General features: G+C 42.7%; 1 protein-coding gene across 1 annotated transcript; it reads left to right on the top strand.

The window, feature by feature from the left end:
- The first annotated feature begins 7,858 nt into the window (after positions 1–7,858).
- LOC147269093 (homeodomain-interacting protein kinase 4-like) lies at positions 7,859–11,511 on the top strand. The gene is made up of 9 exons (XM_086193833.1): positions 7,859–8,010; positions 8,203–8,387; positions 8,480–8,671; positions 8,763–8,950; positions 9,057–9,177; positions 9,270–9,386; positions 9,491–9,574; positions 9,657–9,829; positions 9,940–11,511. Exons 1-9 carry the CDS (start codon positions 7,896–7,898, stop codon positions 10,334–10,336), a joined length of 1,572 nt encoding a protein of 523 aa, XP_086049959.1. The 5' UTR covers positions 7,859–7,895; the 3' UTR covers positions 10,337–11,511.
- The last annotated feature ends 6,371 nt before the right edge of the window (positions 11,512–17,882 follow it).

The raw sequence follows: 17,882 nt of genomic DNA on the forward strand, positions 1-17,882 counted from the left end.
AGAGTAAATGCACAACGTGGGTAACGCACACCCCCATCATGAATAATCTCTGACGTAGTTCCTCTTTAATTCAGGCGGTTGATCAGCTGTCTCTCCTACTGCCACCGTCACAGATATCCCAAAAGGTTGTTTTTCCCTCCAGACAGCAGCAACGTGTCCAATACTGGCTAGAGCTTAAAGGTAGAGTCCATGGCAGTAAACAACAATCACTCAAATGCTGCCCCTCTTCCCAAAGTCAATGGCACCAGAAGAGTACTTTGTATAAGTAATATTTCATTTTTTTGAGGAATATGCTGGAGAGTGTACCTTTAGATGGCTCTTCTTCTACTCTGTTGTTACAGTCATGCGTGACGTCGCCTCTTCCGCGATCTTCTGGCTGCATTATATCGGTTATTTTATTCTCTGCCGAACCAGTTGATGGGAGCACATCTAATACCCATGTCCATTTTATGATTTATATTTGCCATTTATATCCACAGTTTGCTATAGTCTCACAAAAAAATAAATAGAAATGCAATTATTGTGTATTGTGCGTCACGTGATGAAATCATCCTAATCCCAAGAAGAGGTAGAACGTACCTCAATCATTAAGAAATAGCAGTTCACAAAATATGCTCATCCACAGTTTGGGCTGCACATCCATCTTTTCAGAAAAGATGATGAGAGCAAACAGAAGACAGCTGAAATCTCTGAGTTAGCACAGTAAACAACAATCAAATATCACCAGCACAGATGAAGTAGCAATAGCACATTTTCTCCAAAGGGATGGAAACAGCAGGGACACCACAGATATTCATCAACCAATAACTAGAAGTCAACAAGAAGCGTTCTCTCTGGTTCTTAGGGGTCTATGATTGAAATTCAAGCCAGAAAAATCCAAATACCAGAATCACATGCTGTGAGTTGTTCAAGGCAATCGACGGTGACCGAACTATACAGTGAAGAGTATTTAAGACCAGTGAGGTTGAAGACATGATCTTATCTTTTCTCTCCTCTCCTGGTCTGCATCAGCTACTGGATAATAACCCCTGCATGTGGGTTTATGGATGAATCACACAGTAATGGTAATGGAAATAAATGTATCCATCATCCTCTCCAGAGCCAGACAAGAAGATAGAGCCCCTTCTCGCCTCTGAGCTGCATCAGGGAGCTGAGATGCACAGACTCTAGTTATGTGAGTGTAAGCTTCGCACAGTGAATGGTGGAGGATGGGCTTTGTAGCTCAGGCAAAAGTCACTGATCGGAATAAATGAATAGGAGCTGGGTTGTGTATTTGTGTCATAATTGGGTTTGACGCCTTACTCCCACATACGGACATTCAATGTCTGGAAATCTGTCACTTCACTTAGAAGTCTGCTCATTTCCTACAGGATCCTTTGTTATCGTGGATTTTCTTTTGGAGCTCCCCCTCAGTTTGTTTTGGTTTGGTTTTTTTGACCACCATTGAATGCATCATGAAGCACACTTTTCAGCGAAAATTTCAAATGTTTACCAATGACACATGATTTAGATATATCCATGAAGTTCATTTTAAAAAATACTTACCATTAACTATTTACTTCAGGTCGCCATGTATCTGCTTGTATATCACGTCCGCCCTCTGAGTCGAATTGCAGACAAATCTCCAACTTGTAAAAATCGTTTTTCTGACATGTGAGGAGGTTCGTGAGGATTTTCCCACCATCACATGCATGCAGCGTAAATTCCTGTGGTGTGGTGCGCTCATGGTTAAACTCCATACAGGCTTTTTTGCTGTTTGTATCAGCAGAAGATTGCAGGGGTGGATGCCTAAATATTCATTTTGGAGGGGAGTCTTTGAAGCTATGTCTTAGTTTGGAATCTTTCTCAATGATGATGTTGGTTGTGAATGTTCTTTAATATAGACTCTTGAAGATGTGGGAGCTGACTGATTGCCACGTTCGCAAAAAGTTATCTTCATAAATTGTGTACCAAGTCAAAACACACATGCACACACAAACACACACACACACACACACACATGCGTCTAGTGATTTCAAAGATCTCCTTAAACTGCATCAAACTGCACGCTTGATTCTGGTCACTGACTATTAGCAGATCAAAGTCCTTCCACTGGCAGAGCAGACAAGCAGATACGGCATATCAGTCGAACCCAGACTGTCAGACTGACACGGCCACAGAATACGGAAGCTGAAGTGCTGTGTGTTTGGGGGGTGGGCAGGTCACACACACTGTTCTGTCTGTGTTGCCATGGCATCCACACATAGGAGCAAAGCCCCGTTTGTCTTAGTCTGAGGTGACGGTTTTCATCACCACAATGACACCTGTCAAAGCACTGATGTACCACAACCCATCCTCAGACATAAAGAAAAGGAAATTTTGAAAATAAAAAATACTGAAAATCGTCAACATCAATGCAGCTTCTTTTGCTGTAGGGTGAAACAACTGAAATTCTCACATTTGTTCTAGGGTAAAGACTGTAAAGAGTAAAATGTAGAGTTCATCAAAGTGTGCATTATTCATACGGTACGATCTTCTAGCTTCAAGGCAGGAGCTTTGAAAATACAGGTCAAGCAAGCTACAGAGCACACACACTCCTGCAAAAACACAACTCTGAAACATGCTGGTGCTTGAGGAGCATCTGACGATGTACACAATCTGCATGACATGACTACACTGAAATTAATTAATCAAATTTGATTGTGATTTTTTATTTTTCTGCTCCTAAAACGACAATATTTTTCCAGTAAGTCCTCTAAAAATGCAGTTTTAGTGAGTCGAATGTTTGTCTGTGTTGCCTACAGTTCTGTTTGCTCTGGTTTCAACGTTTTCACAAAGAGAAAAGAGAGCGGCAATAATGTACCTAAGGGCTGCAAACTGCCAACTGCAAAAAAACTACAACAACATAACCAACAACCCCAGAACAAAACAGGATGTGGGCGTGGTTTAGGTGTGGCGATGACGGCTCCTGCAGAGGTTAGTGTAGATGCTGCGTCAGGACTGGAGAGTGTGGAGTGTGAAGAGCAGCACTGAAGGCTTTTCTCCATGGAACAGATGTTTTCACCCGTTTGCCATCAGGTTTCAGCATCTATGTCAGTCCATCGACTGTTCATCCACCTGCCCTATGCTTCTTTAAACTGCCTGCCTTTTTCTAAACAGGTTTGACCGAGGAGTTCCCACAGTTCCTTGGAACAAATGGTCTGGCATCTCAGTTTAGGTTGCAGGAACATTTGGGCTAAAACTTGCCGAGCACACTGCTAGTTGGGTCCGATTCTGTTCTCACCAGAAATGAACCGCACCACAGTTTCTCTGGTAAGCCGACCAAGACCTCTCGTCTTGATAATGGTGCTGTCCACCCTCCTGCAAGAATAGCAAGAATGAAACCTGTCTTCCAAACTCATCTGTTTTTCATTATTTTTTTTATAACATGGTCAGACTCGGGTAAGCAAAAGGTGTGTGGTTTGAAAAGAAACACACCCTGAGGATCTCAAAAAAGGATTGGATCAGTGTGAAATGTGTGTGATGACTGGCTACATTTTCCCTTTAATATGTATAATGAAAGAAGCATGGCTCCCTCATTGTGGATGGCAGTTTCCTGATAAATTCCTGCCATCCCACCTGAAAATAACCAGTCAGTCATAACAGGAATTTCCTGTCCGGTTATCTAAAATAACTGGGGCTCTTTTATACATGTCATGCAGTTATGTTGCAGTTACTTGATAATATTATTCTTGGAGTTAGAAGTGGACAGAAAATACAGGTATTTCATCATGTATATTTCGAGAGGTACAGCTCCAGTGATGTACATCCAGTGAGCAACAGAGCTCTCAGTAATATGAGCCTCACACCTGAACAGTCTCCTCACGGTGCAAACACCGTACTGCTGTGTTCAACTCCCTATCTGTTCCATTAATTTTCAGGCATTTCAATATATCACATTTCAAATGTGCTAAGATGTGGTTTTGTGTAGGGGAACCCCGCTTGAATTTAAATCCATCCTCATTATCACCCTGCACAGATGATGTGCAAAAGCTATCCAGAGGATGTGGAGAATAGATCAAGCTTGGCACTTTCTGCTGAGAATCGGAACTAATTTAATAAAACGAGCTTGTTATATAGGCTAACCCAACCACAACTGAACTAAATGCCTGTTCTATCAGAAAGCAGGTTTTTTGAATCCAACTTCAATGAAATGACTGTCTTTGTAACTTCCAAAAAGAGGGCCTTGCTCCTTCAGTAATATTTCGCAGGTTCTACTTTTTTCTACGACAAAGCCACAAGAGTGATGTAAACTATATTGTCTGCTCAGGTCCACGAAGGTCCAGGAGGACATCTGTGCATCCATCCATCACGCTGCACTCACACAGAGGTTCAGGTCTGACTGAGCTAACTGGTAACGTTTGCTTCGGAGGTCAGAGGCTTAACACCTCCATGTGAACGCACTGTTTTTCATCAACCATGATTATCACATTGCTGCTGCCACTGCACTTATGAAAGTTTCATCGATGTTCTTAACCCATTTGCTGTTGAAGATGTGCACAGCGATGACATTTACCACTGCTACCAACTCTTATTTAATTGAAACAAATGTTTCAAAGTTATCCGGAGATCTTGACACTGATTCATCAGGCCCCTTCATCTGAAGGTCTCTGAAGGAAAATGATGGATTGTCCTCTCTGGACTCTTGGAGTTCTGTGCTCATTGAGGGGAATCAGAAAAGCAGGAACTGTTTTGTGCTCATGTTACTGTACCATTGTGACAAAAAGAGAGTGGAGCCAGGGGGCAAAGTTCTTGAACTACCAGTCAGATCAGTCTTTGTTCCCACTCTCACCTATGATCAGGAAATCTTGGTCATCATTAGGAGTCCTAGCCTTCACTGCAACTTCCATGTCCCAACTTTGGATAGGTGGTTGAAGATGGATTGATGGATGAATAGATAGATGGATGGATGGATGGATGGGTTTCAAGCAGTGGAAGACAAGATTAAAAACCCAGGAAAATTTTTGCATTGATAATTCCCAATAAAACAGTGTGAGTTTGTGTTCCTCACTGCAGCCTTGCCATCACGCACACACACACACACACACACACACACGCACGCACGCACGCACACACACACACACACACACACACACACACACACAGGCTTAACTAAGACACATCTTGGGTTGACCTCTGCAGCACGTTAATGTCAACCCCCGCTGCATCCACCTCAGCATTGTTCATATATGCACTACCAGAGGATCCCTGTCTTTCTACATGGAGTTTGTCCTCTAATAAGTCCCATTAAAGGAGAAACTCAGTTTAGAATCCTGAGGGGGTGCATCTCAGGCAAGGAGGAAACTCCTCCTACTCTTTTTTCAGATATTCATGATCCATGTGGAGCACCAATTTTGTGGTAAAACCAGCAGATTCAATAAGAGGTGACAGCTTGCATCCCTGACAATTGAGCAACATTTAAAATGCTCTCTGAGTGGAGTTTGGTACAGGGATACGGTTTTGATCCCCTCCACCTGTCTCTGTTTATCTGACTTAGCTCTCCTCACGTTTCCTCCTCCTCTCCTCATCTGCATCCTCTGGTCCGTCCTCTTAAATCCTGCTGCATTGTCCTTTACTGTCATCTCCTCGGTGGTCTGGCAGCAAGTTTCACCAATCAGCTGGTGCAAACAATAAGCTAGCTGTGCAATAAAAAAACAAACCCCGACGCATCCACTGATCTAGGAAAGCGTTATTTACACCCCTCACTCAACCTGCAAATCTCCAAATTTATGTTTTATTTAAATGCATCACATTGAATAATCAAGCACAGTTGTCAGGAGTCTGGTGATGGCTGAAAATATCCAGACATCATTTCATGAAAAAAAAACAACTTCAAAATCAAGGCTTGTCCCTGTCCTAAGTTTCTAAATATCTAAATGGCTGAAGCAACAGCCACCTTATTCCAAATGAAGAAACCTTGTATTTTCTTGAATATTTACTCAAAAGCGCAGATCGCGAGCTGCTAGTGAAAATTGTGAACAAGCAGGACAAAGAAATAGAGGCACAAGCAGGAGCAACACAACAACCCTGAAGTGCTGGTTTGTCTGTTCTGACCTACAGTGCAACATGACAGGATCAGTGGAGGAGATTTCTCCCTGTGTAGACAATTAAGGGCTCATTCTAATCGAATAGAAAAAAAATGATACAATTCAGTAATGAACATTACATTCTGTTTCTGCTTTGACTGCTTCACTGCTCCTTTGAGCTTCCTGCAAACAATGCAGGCACATTACAGTGGTGGGCTTTAGGCTCATTTCGCCACGTGAACTGCGGTATGGTGATCCAAAATGTGTGAAGATTCACGCTGACTCTTAATTACCTGTCAGCACACTAGTTTCCTGTGTTATTTGACTTTAGGGGGCTGGAGGTCAAAACACCTGAGGGCCTAACACCTTAGCTGGGGTGTCTCCAGCCCCATTCCCAGCTCCTCCCACTGGCCCTAAAAACCCTTACTAATCTAACAGAGATTCACTCCCAGGTGAAGTCGGTAAGTGGCAGCTGGCTTCTCTCAGACACACGTGCAACAATTGGTCGCGGCTCCACAATCTATACATATTTTGCATGGACGTGGCTACAGTTGGCCACATCCATTGATATCTCCTGCAATTTTTTTTGTCAACTGCGCAACAAGCAGCAACTCTCTATCATTGTTCAGTTGCTGTTGATTTTGAAAAAAACAGACTGGAGGAAAAACAATGACGCACAGTAGAAATTCCACCACTGTCCTCCATTCAAGATGCTGCACTCCAGCCTTTTTTTTTGAGGAAGAATCCACACAGACAGGACCCAGGATGGCTTTGGACTCAGACCTCGGGTCTGAAAGACCTGCTTGCAGAGTGCAGAGTGTGCATTGGTAGAAAGAAGGGCACCAGACATCTGGTAACACCTACAACTGATGCACCACAAGTCTTACACCACAGATGAATTTGCTATGGTTTAAATTAGCTATTTTTTTAAGGAAAGAAAATGGATGTTTCTGCAACTCCCTCTGCCTTTGCCCCCATTATTGTGGATCAGTTCATTATTAATGAGGCAATGTGAAGATCTATTTTTTTTCTTAGCTGGGTTTTATCTGGATCACCTTTTTTGTCACCTACATGGAGCTGAGATGATGAAGGATGAATATCAGTGAGTGTGTAATATGAGTGGCTGAATTAGAACAAAGGCTCTCGGGGCAAGTGTTTCTGCCAGCCCTCTCCTACCTGCGTGGGCTACAATCTACAATCAGGCTTCTATCTCCTAAACTACAAGGCCTACAAACTTGACCAATACAAGTCAATGACGCGGCCACAGGCCGCGCGGGGGCTCAGGCCCGAACAACGCTGCTTGTCAGGGCCTGAGCCCGGAGGTTTGCTCGTTATTCAAATTTTTACCCAACAAAACCTTTTAATCATTTGCATAGAGAACTGTGTCTTTGGATTTAATTTAAAAACAAATCCTCCAGACAAAAAGATAATAAAGTACATTAAATACAGTTAAGCTTAGTCAACAGTTAATATTTAGTTAACAGTTTCCATAGGTGTCTGGTCCAGGGAGGTCCGGTTCGAGCACCCCTTACAAAGAGAATCCTTTTGGTGGGATTTATTTATTAAAATCTACAGTTGTGCTGAAATTAAGAATTGGGTCTTGGACCTTTTCTGGAAATTAATATTTATAGGTTACATGATGGTTGTGCAGCATGTAGTGCGTGTGTGTGTGTGCGTGTGTGTTCCTCGTCATCCTCTGTGACATCACTGATTCTGTGAGCAGATTCACTGATGATGAGGGACACTGATGACGAAGTTCTGTGATCAGCATGACAGAATCAATATCAGACTGACGAACTAAGAGGAGAATTAAAGGCTGTCCAGCATCAACAACACTGCAACACACCCAAGATGCACATGCTCACATCCAGAATCTGTAACTTGGCACGTCCACATATCTTGCGACATGCCAGAATTGCAGTAAACAACAGACACAGGTTGCCTGACTTAGACAGAGAGACTGACAGTAAGTTAATTGTGTCATTGTCATCATAGGACGTTATGGGTGGTTGACAAGATTGGGTGATATCACAACCCATCAAAGATGTGCTCTCACAGCTTTGATGGTCATGGCCCCGCCCCTCATTTCAAATGCAAGACCAAATGTTTGGACACTGTGACATTGCTCCTGAAGCTCATGTTTTGCTTTTCTTCACAGCGTCCACACCATCATTCCCAAACCTTCATGAAAAAGACTTTGTTGAAAGCCCCACCAGAAGGTACTTTCTTCAGGGTCTCATGGGTGAGGGGAGGTTTGGTCAAGTTTTTAAAGGTGTAACAATGACACCAGCACAGAGGGTGGCAGTTAAGATGTTTAAACAAGAGTCGACGATTGCAAGAGAGGTAGGCAATCCAAGCCTTTTTGATGATATTAGAGAAATAGTTTGTACCTTTCTGCGTCTCTCAACAATGTCTTTTTTTAACCCTTACTCCAGAGAACCATGGCAAGGGCAATGAGAGCCTTTGACCTGGACAAAAAAAATATTATCAAGCACATTGAGCTGTTTGAAGCTGGAGGGAACACCTATCTGTCTTCTGAGAGGCTGGATAGGAACCTCTATGAATTTTTCCAAGAGAGAAACTTCCAGCCAATAAACATCAGGGAGATACGGCCGATAGCACAGCAGGTAAAAAATTGTCTAGATTTTTCTATTGACCCGTACTGGTTTTATACTGACCTTCACCTTGGTCTCATACATTTCCTCCTCTTTCCTGCAGCTACTGACAGCATTACAGGCACTCAAGTCAGTCGGAATAATTCATGCCGATTTAAAAAGTGACAATGTCATGTTAGTGGATCATAAAAAGACACCTTTCAAGGTGAAGCTGATCGACTTTGGCTTGTCCTTCTTCAAGAATGAGGCAGAAAGCAAACTTGGTTGGGCCCTTCAGGCCGACGGACTACGGTAAGATCACTCTACAAGGGTTCTTCACAATCTATTAGAAGATGTTACAATTTTCCGTTCACATGTTGACTTTGACCTCAATAACTCACTTGTTCTTTACCAACAGGGCCCCTGAAATTCTTCTGGGACTCCCTGTCTCTGAGGCCATAGATATGTGGTCTCTGGGCTGCCTGCTTGTGCAGCTGTACACCGGCTATCGCCTGTTTCCCCGGGACGAGTACCAGATGGTAACTAGCAAGCGTTGCCTCATGATTTAACACTCACAAGTCATTTAGGGAGGTAAAGTAGGACACCGGTTGACATGACTTTCTCTCTCCAGATTAGGTCCATTGTGGACATCTTTGGCCAAATACCTGACCACCTACTCAATGCCGGGATGCACACACCCAGGTTCTTTAAGAGCAGCAAGCACTTAGAACCAAAATGGAGGTTGAAGGTATTTGAACTTGATCCTTCCAGATGTGTTCAGTTTGGCAGCAACTATTTGAAATGATTCAAACCTTTAGCAGAAGGTATCTAACATGCGTTTTGTTGCTGTAGACCATGCAGGAGTACAGTGCTGAGTTTGACCCAATGACTAAAAAGCGGAAAGGGTTAATCCATTGCCTGGACGAGCTGATGACAGTAAGTTGTCCACTTGCATTCATACCAGTTTACTCTTCTGCTGATAGAAGGATGCTGATCAACACAATCTTTGCAAACTCAGTTCCCCTCAGAGACGGACAGCCAAGTGGAGTTGGAGGATCGAGCTGCCTTCATCAGCCTCCTGAGGGCTCTTCTTGAACTGGACCCAGAACGGAGGATCACACCGGAGGAGGCTCTTAAGCATTCATTTATAAAAATGGCCCATCTCAGTACCCACGAGGACGGGGACCAGTAGTAAGTACCTGAGTTGCTGGTACCAGTAGAGTTGGACAGACACCTGAGCAGATTAATTTCATGACTGACTGAGTCATTGATTGTCATGTTTTTTGTTTTGTTTTTTCCAGTATTAAGGACAGTCTGGAGAAAATGCGGATGAGCCTGGGGGATGTCACTACTGATCCCTCACCTGCTGATCCCACGCCTGCTGGTCACTCGCCTGCTGGTCACTCGCCTGCTGATCCCACACATCCTGATCGCTCACCTGCTGATCCCACACCTCCTGATCACTCACCTGTTGATCCCACACCTCCTGATCACTCACCTCTTGATCACTCACCTGCTGATCCCACACCCACTGAGTCCAAGAAGGGACTGTTGTACATAGTCTTGTCTGTCTTTGGCAAATTATGCATATCTGCTGCTCGGTGGACATACAACACGAGGCAACAGGGCTTCTTTTATTGGTGGAGAAGACATTTCCCTACTTATCCAAGAGGCTTCTTCCATTTTAGAGGAAGATGAAGAAATCCAGGTATTGAACCACTTGGAGGATCACCTGGGGGCTTGGCCAGAGTATCATGAGCACCCTCGTCAGCCTATGAGTCATCTGAATCACAAAGGGCCAGGTGTGTGGCGTTAATGACTTAGCCAAGCCAGGAATTGTAGTGTCAAACAAGACAGTCACTAGAGCCCTGTCCAGAAATGGACTGCAAGGATGCAGGCCAAGAATAACTCCAGTGCGACAGAAGAGAAACCTTCAAGCTAACCTGAAGTATGCTGAGGACAATCTAGAGACAGATGATGCAGAGTGGAGGTGTGTTCTTTGGTCAGATGAGACCAAACTAGAGCTCTTTGGCCATAGAGACATTGCTTATGTTTGGAGAAAGAAGGGAGAGGCGTCTAAACATGGTGGTGGGAGTATCATGTTGTGGGGAGGCCTCAGTGAGTCTGGAACTGGGAATATTTTCAAGATTGAAGGAATCATAAAGAAAGAGGAATATGTGAAGCTTTTGAAAGAAAACCTCAAGCAGTCAGCAGCAAAACTGGGTCTGGGTCTTCACTTTGGCTTCCAGCATGACAACAACCCAAAACATATGTTGCTCCTGGTGAAGAGCTACCTCCAGAAAACCAAAGTTAACATTACTGACGGCCTGCACAAAGCCCTAACGTCAATCCCATTAAAAGTCTGAGGGGTGCACTGAAGACCAAGGTTCATGCTAGAAGACCATTGAATCTGGAGGAGCAAGAAAAATTTGCCAAAGAAGAATGGGCTGGGATTTCTCGGGAGATGTGCCAGAGACTTGTTAAAAACTACAACAATCATCTGCATGCGGCTATCCAGCAAAAAGGGTACACAATTGACGATTAGCATCAGGGGGGCTAATAATTTGACCCTGGTAGTTTTTGGTTTTTTGAAATAATTTTGTTTCTATGTGCAAAGTAAAATAATGTACGGATCCAAAATAAAACTGGGATGTTTGAAAAAGCTCTGTTCAATAATTCATTGATCTGTTTAACAATACTTTGAAAAAATTTAAACTTCATATGGCTCGTAATTTTGACCTCAACTGTGTTGACTGTTCCACTGCACTCCCTCACCTCACGTATGTTGTTATGTAACTTATGTAACCAACTGTATCGCTCTCTGCTCTCTTAATTGCCCTCCAAGTGGATAAATAAAGTTTTCTGAATCTGAATCTGAATGACTCGTCTTGTGTGTGTGTGTTTTGTCCATGTGATGGACCAGATATTGTCCGAGGGTGTTGGTGGGTCTGAACTGAATTGGGATGTTATCGTTGGAGAAAATCCTCCTCATTTCGTCAGAGAGGCCTGCCACATACGGGACAACGGTGTTGTTCCTCCTGCCACTCTGGTCCTCACTGGAAGATGCTTGGGGTTCCTCCCTGGTTCTTTTCCCTGATACACCAAAATAAGTCCAGTTGCCTATGGAGAATTTTTGCGGTGCTATATTTGCGCAAATTTGACCGCTGGATCATTTGTTTTTATTCGTGTCATTCGCAGGAACTCTTTCCCCAGCAAGGAGAATTTATTTCAGCCATTTCTTTCCATCATCAACCATGGCTGCCGTTAATGCCGCTGCTGGCTTGAACCTGTTGTGGAAGTCCCAGATACGGCGGAAAACCAAACCCGCTGTATCTGGATCCATGGCATAATATGGAGGAGCACACAGCTGGGTGACTTTCACCGCTTTCTCCAGGAACCGTGCCTGGATGACAGCCATTTCCAGCAGTTCTTCAGGCTGACGAGGGCCCAGTTCCATGATCTGTTGGCGAGAATGGGTGTCACAGATGGACACCAACTACAAGCGCCAGGACCGTTGATGTCAGTGACATCACCGATGCCAGGGGAATCTCAACGCTGATCGGCTCTCTCGACACAACGTCAAGCAAATTTGTCACTCAAGTTGAATATTTTTAACTTTCGCATAGATGCAAAGAGTTATGGACCAGACATTTATTTTGAAAAACATTCAAGCAGAAGTGAGTTTTCATCAGTAAACATTTGTATTGTCCAGGTTTAGTTTGACGGTAAAAATACCAAAAATTATTTCCAAGACTCTTTGTCAGAAGACATTAAAAACATCAACAGACTCTAACTGACGTTATGATCTAAGTTTTATTTATAAGGCAAAATATCATGACATAAGTGAGTTGCACCTGCTAGCTTCCAGTTGCTTTCATGAAGTAGTTTTAGCATGCAGTTAAGATGCTAACATGGTATTATCAGGAACAAATACCTTGTGGATCGCTATTGTGTAGAAATGTTAGCATGTTGCTAGCATATTAGCAGCAGCTAGCTTGCCAAATGCTATGGTGAATGAATGACTGTTAGCATTTTAACAAACCTTTTACCTTTGACTTTGATCGCAAAAATCTCTCGAGGATCAATTCCTCTGTGAGGACAGGGGCAGTGTCTGTGTGTGTGTGTGTGTGTGTGTGTGTGTGTGTGTGTGTGTGTGTGTGTGTGTGTGTGTGTGTGTGTGTGTGTGTGTGGTTCTTTTCATTTCACTGGTACAAGTGACTGTTTACAATTATATGGCAGTTTTTTTGGTATAATGGGGATTTAATATTTATTGTGTTTTATTGTATGGTGGCGTCTGTTGTTGGTCTGCTGCAGGTACATGTGATACAGTTTGTGAAGGAGACTAGTTTTTAAATGGCTGAAAGACGCTCCATTGCATGTGTTCTTGTATTACCTGACGGAGGCAGAGTTTTCTGACGTGAGACATAAACATACCCAAAAATTATAATGGCTTTTTTCTAATTTACAGCATGTGTGTGTGTGTGTGTGTGTGTGTGTGTGTGTGTGTGTGTCCGTGTGTGTGTGTGTGTGTGCGTGAGTGCCTTGGTTTTTCCATAGCTCAGTCTTCTTTCATTCGTGGACCTCAACACCTTCTTGCGATGAGCACTTCTCTGTTTTTACTTTGTTCATCTAAGTCAGTAGTCTTTTTTCCTCTGCAATGTTTTCAAAGACTTTTTGAAAAGTTCAGGCCAAAAATAATGTCAACAACAAAGGCGATTTGTCTTCATAGGTCTATGATGACCTTAAGGAGATAACATTTGTGTCAACATTTTTGAGGAGATGGACTTTATGTTATCAGTTTGTTCCTGCTGAGGACGATAAAAAGAAAACCTAAAGAGGAGAAAGGAAACGGCGGCTACTGTTATTGATGGCGTGGCCTGCTGTTCTTTTGTCAGCATTTTGTAGGAGGTACATGAGATTCCTGCTAGAAATGCAAGGGACACATTAACACTCACACTCATCATCACCATAGCTGTAATGCCGTCAAGAGAAAAGATCCCACTTAATCACTAAAACAAAGAGAATGAGCTTACTGGAATGTGGCTTAGTGACATTTTGACAGAATATAGATGTGTGGCCTGTATACTGTTAGTAAGTTTACTCAGCTCATATATCACACCAGAACATGCTGGGAAGAACTAGTGCTTCTCTGAGAGTTTGCAGTCCTTCTCTTGAAAGAACAATAAAATGGTTAATATGAATTTCAACATGGCTTATGGTTTCTATTGAGTGAACTTGGCATCAAGACCATTTGTAAGTGGATTTGAATGGATGATTGAAAGGTTGAGATTATCGAGGAAGAAGGAACTCCCATTAAAAAAAATCTATGCAGAACACGTCCTTCTGTCACCTTGGTTGGGAAGCCTCTTCCTCATCTGTGTTAAATTCAGTGTCCAAATCAGCTCACATGCACATTCCCTTGAGTCATCTTTCTGCAGTCTGGTTCGAATATTCAAACCAACAAAGGTCAATGCTATTTATGATTATTCTCAAAACATCATTTCAAAACTCTAGAAAAATTGTCATGTTTGAATGTCTTATTGATGCCATCTTCCGAGCAAATGAATTGAGCGTTAATGTGAATTAAAACGTGTTACCATATGTTTGTTTTTAGCTCAAATCAAAGTGTTTTTGGATTACTGAGTAAAAGGCTGAATAAACATGGATTAAACTGTGGGATGCACTTCGGATGAAACACATGTTATTTGACAGTTTTGCTGCTGTTTTATTTGGAGGCTTCGGGGCACCATTAGCTTCAGATGAGATATACATGGTTGACACCTTCTGCAGTCTGGAGTCACAAAGCTTTGATGAAAGAGGGAGAAACATCATAAACACGTTTGTGATAGTGATATCACTTTAACACACGGCACTGTGGAGAGCATGTGGCATACGGTTGCATCATAAGAACAAACAACGTGAATTAATACTAGCTTTATATCATGAGGGCCCCGCGGCGGCAGTATTACCTGCATGCATGGCAACTTCACCTTTGCCCTGCATTCCATGTTTGAGTCACCTCAGAACTTAGATATGAGATATTGGGAGTGACATCACACCCGAGTTGAACAAGTAATAACCAGTTGATAACAACACTGTGCGGTCAATCCATCCATCCATTTTCTACCACTTATCACATAGAGATACAGACAACCATTCACACTCACAGTCACACCTACGGTCAATTTAGAGTATCAATCAGCCTCGTCCCCTCTTGATGTCTTTGGACTGTGGGAGGAAGCTGGAGTACCAGAGAGAACCCACACAGGAACAGGGAGAACATGGAGACTCACACAGAAAGATCCTGTGCTGGAGCTGGGGCTGGAACCTGGAACCTTCTTGCTGTGAGGGGACAGTGCTGACCACTGCACCACCGTGCCGCCCAAGACAGTGGGGTATTTAGTGCAAATAAATGTTGCAGTAACATGCCTACAAACTGAAGAGGAACAGTTCTGTTTGAGTACAGCTGAGTAAATGTGACACAATTGGGACATTTAAGAGCTAGAAACTGAATTTTCTATGCACGAGCAGCCTTCTTCCAGGTATCTCTGATTGTATTAAGTCTAACCTCATTCAGGGTGGGGGTGTGGGGGTCTCATAGATTTCTATAATCTGGATTCACCTCCTTCTGGTCATCCAACATAGGCCACCTCCACACTTGACGAGTCAAACCCATTGGCTACATCCACCTCTTTATACAGGCTATGTTTATTAGATTTTAGAGTGGTTACTGCCTCTCTGGTGATATAAATCAGTCTATCAACCCAGTCTATTTTTATTCCATAATATTACAGATATTTTTTTCCTGCGGTCTAACCTATAACTGTCCTTCCTCAAAGCCTCTCTTTCAAAGAGGGTCACACAGAGGACCAGCAGGCATTGCCATAGATGAGGTAGAGTTTTGTTCACAGGGATTGATCAAAAATCCTCTAAACCCCCGCAGCAATTTTGTGGAATAGAACAATTTTATAAATGCCCTTATTGCCAGACGTTTCATCAGGATTAATGACTTGAAGGAGAGCAGATTTACAGAGGCAGACATGTGCAGAGGCAGCAGCGGTTGTGTATTTGATATCAATACTCCATTACTTATGAGTCAGAGTCAATTAATTATGTTTACCATGAAATAGTTCAGTGTTTAAGGGCCCAGTAATTCACTTTAAGGACTCTTCACATTCTACTACAAACTTCATCCAAGTTCATAAGTCCTTGTTAGTGTTTTTCTGGCACTGGATATTGTGTGTAATGGAAATTTCAGTCAAGGTCCAGAATAAGTAATTAAAGTAATTTGAACTAATGACAGAATAATTTGCTTGGTGGACGTAAGCGTGCCGTGCTTGATGCATGTTTCCCCTTAGATACATTCAAAAGTCTGGCTGACTTCTCGCATTCCATGTGAAAGGGAATGCACACGTGGATGTTTAAACTCCAGATCTACAGTCTCGTCTGCCAAACCTCTGTTTGAGCTGAACCGTGACACTCCAGACACACAGGAGGCACCATGTTTACACTGTGGGGCTAAATGTTTGTGCTCTCTTCCGTTTCAGCTGGCTGTGTGATTGAAGCCTGAAGCATAGCAAGCAGAGGGATAATTATCTATACCAATTATCCATACCAAGAGAAGTTGGGTTTCAAACCCACCACCCCCAAGGGTGTCCGCTGAGCACAGCCCAAAATACAGGCTGTCTGCAGTAATGATGAAACCAAACAACAACAAGCCCAAACACTGCAGAACAGACTTACAAGTAAAAAAGACTGGGCAGCCTGATATACAGCACCATTCAAACGCAGGAAATGAGTTGATGTTATATATTATGTACACATCATTACTTCAACCTCGCTCACAGAGAGATGCGATGAAAAGCCTCAGTAAAAGACCAAGAACAAGGCTTCAGCGATATTATTTATAACACGTCAACACTTCAGGACACTTGATAACTGGATGAGCCGAACGGAGGGATTTAAGATTTGACTATCTTTTTGTTCTTTGTTTTTGTACGTTTGAAAATTGGTCTCCATTCACCTCAGTTGGCTGGTAGATTGCCTGTCTTTACCTGTGAAACTCCTGCAGTGTTTTGTGGACTAAGAAAAAATTCACCCAACCTCAGATCACAGTGAGGCGAGTAGAGAATGACTGGATTTACTGTTTGAAATTCAAAAGTTATGGGGTTAAATACGTTCCTCAGCACAGTAGAACTGAGGATCGACAGCGCTGCTCTGCTCTCTCCAGAGCTCCTGACCCAGCAACAGAGTGTCACTGTCCTGCAAAGAAGCCATGGCTGTAACAAAGGTCAAAGCTTGTCCTCCGAGCTCTTTACCTGGCACCGGTGTGGAAATTGGGACGTTACCTGATCTGCAATGCATTCATAATGAAGCACGTCGAGGGCGGGACAGCTTGTACTTTAAGAGGAAGCACACATCTCATTCTACTGGTCATGCTTTGGTCTATCAGTGAGTGTTGTTGGGATCCCTCGGTGCATTTCTCCAGCTCGATGTGAAATGGAGGTGGTTCAGTGAAAGATAAACCTGCATATTGTTGTGTCCTTTTATCGCGTCCATTCCAAGACTCGCCTGTGCAATAATCCTGCTGTTTAATCAGCACGCTGATATGACATCTGTCAGCCTGGCAGAGGAGAAGTGCTCACTGACACAGATTTTAACACGTTTGTGTAAAGAAAACGGCACGAAACAAACCTTGCGTGTGCATATTAGTTGTCTTTCTTTTAACTGAATTCGTCTGTGAAAAATAAGCGTCGCAATGATACTTTCATCGAGTGTGGTGGAGGGGTTCCACACTTTTTCATGTCTGTGTCTCCAAGTTGACTCAAAAAGCCACGCCAGTCTATTTAGAATAATTCAGCTTTTATCCTCAGACATACTGTTTGACCTTCACAACAAAAGAAATCATGTCAAGAATCTGATCATCAAAAATATTAATTCATAGATAATAGAAATAGAATACTGTAATAATAATTTTGAAAGCTTTTTTTTTTATCTTCAAACGTTTCCCAATATGCTAAAGATAGTTGAGGTTAGTTTCTTGCACATCAATTTTCCATTACTTTATTTTGTTGAAAAATATATGAAATACCACAAGTAGCTGTTAAGAAATCCCTTAAAACTTCCCAGATATTTGCCGAAACTTACAAGAAAAACAAGAAATAGATCAGATTTTCTTTTTTAATTTACAGGATCAAAACATTTCTCTAAGAATAGTTAGAAGACTGTAATTCTAGCATTGTCT

The sequence above is a fragment of the Aulostomus chinensis genome, chromosome 2 (genome assembly GCF_037954235.1).
Source record: "Aulostomus chinensis isolate RoL2024-O1b breed Wild chromosome 2, RoL_Achi_v1.0, whole genome shotgun sequence".
Classification (NCBI taxonomy): Eukaryota; Metazoa; Chordata; class Actinopteri; order Syngnathiformes; family Aulostomidae; genus Aulostomus; species Aulostomus chinensis.

What these genes read in the sequence shown, in the direction of transcription:
- LOC147269093 (XM_086193833.1), top strand. Translation starts at nt 7,896, where the DNA reads ATGCACATGCTCACATCCAGAATCTGTAACTTGGCACGTCCACATATC. An exon ending in AGTCGACGATTGCAAGAGAG is followed by an intron (nt 8,388 to 8,479) that starts GTAGGCAATCCA and finishes CCCTTACTCCAG; the next exon opens with AGAACCATGGCAAGGGCAAT. An exon ending in GCCTGGACGAGCTGATGACA is followed by an intron (nt 9,575 to 9,656) that starts GTAAGTTGTCCA and finishes TTGCAAACTCAG; the next exon opens with TTCCCCTCAGAGACGGACAG.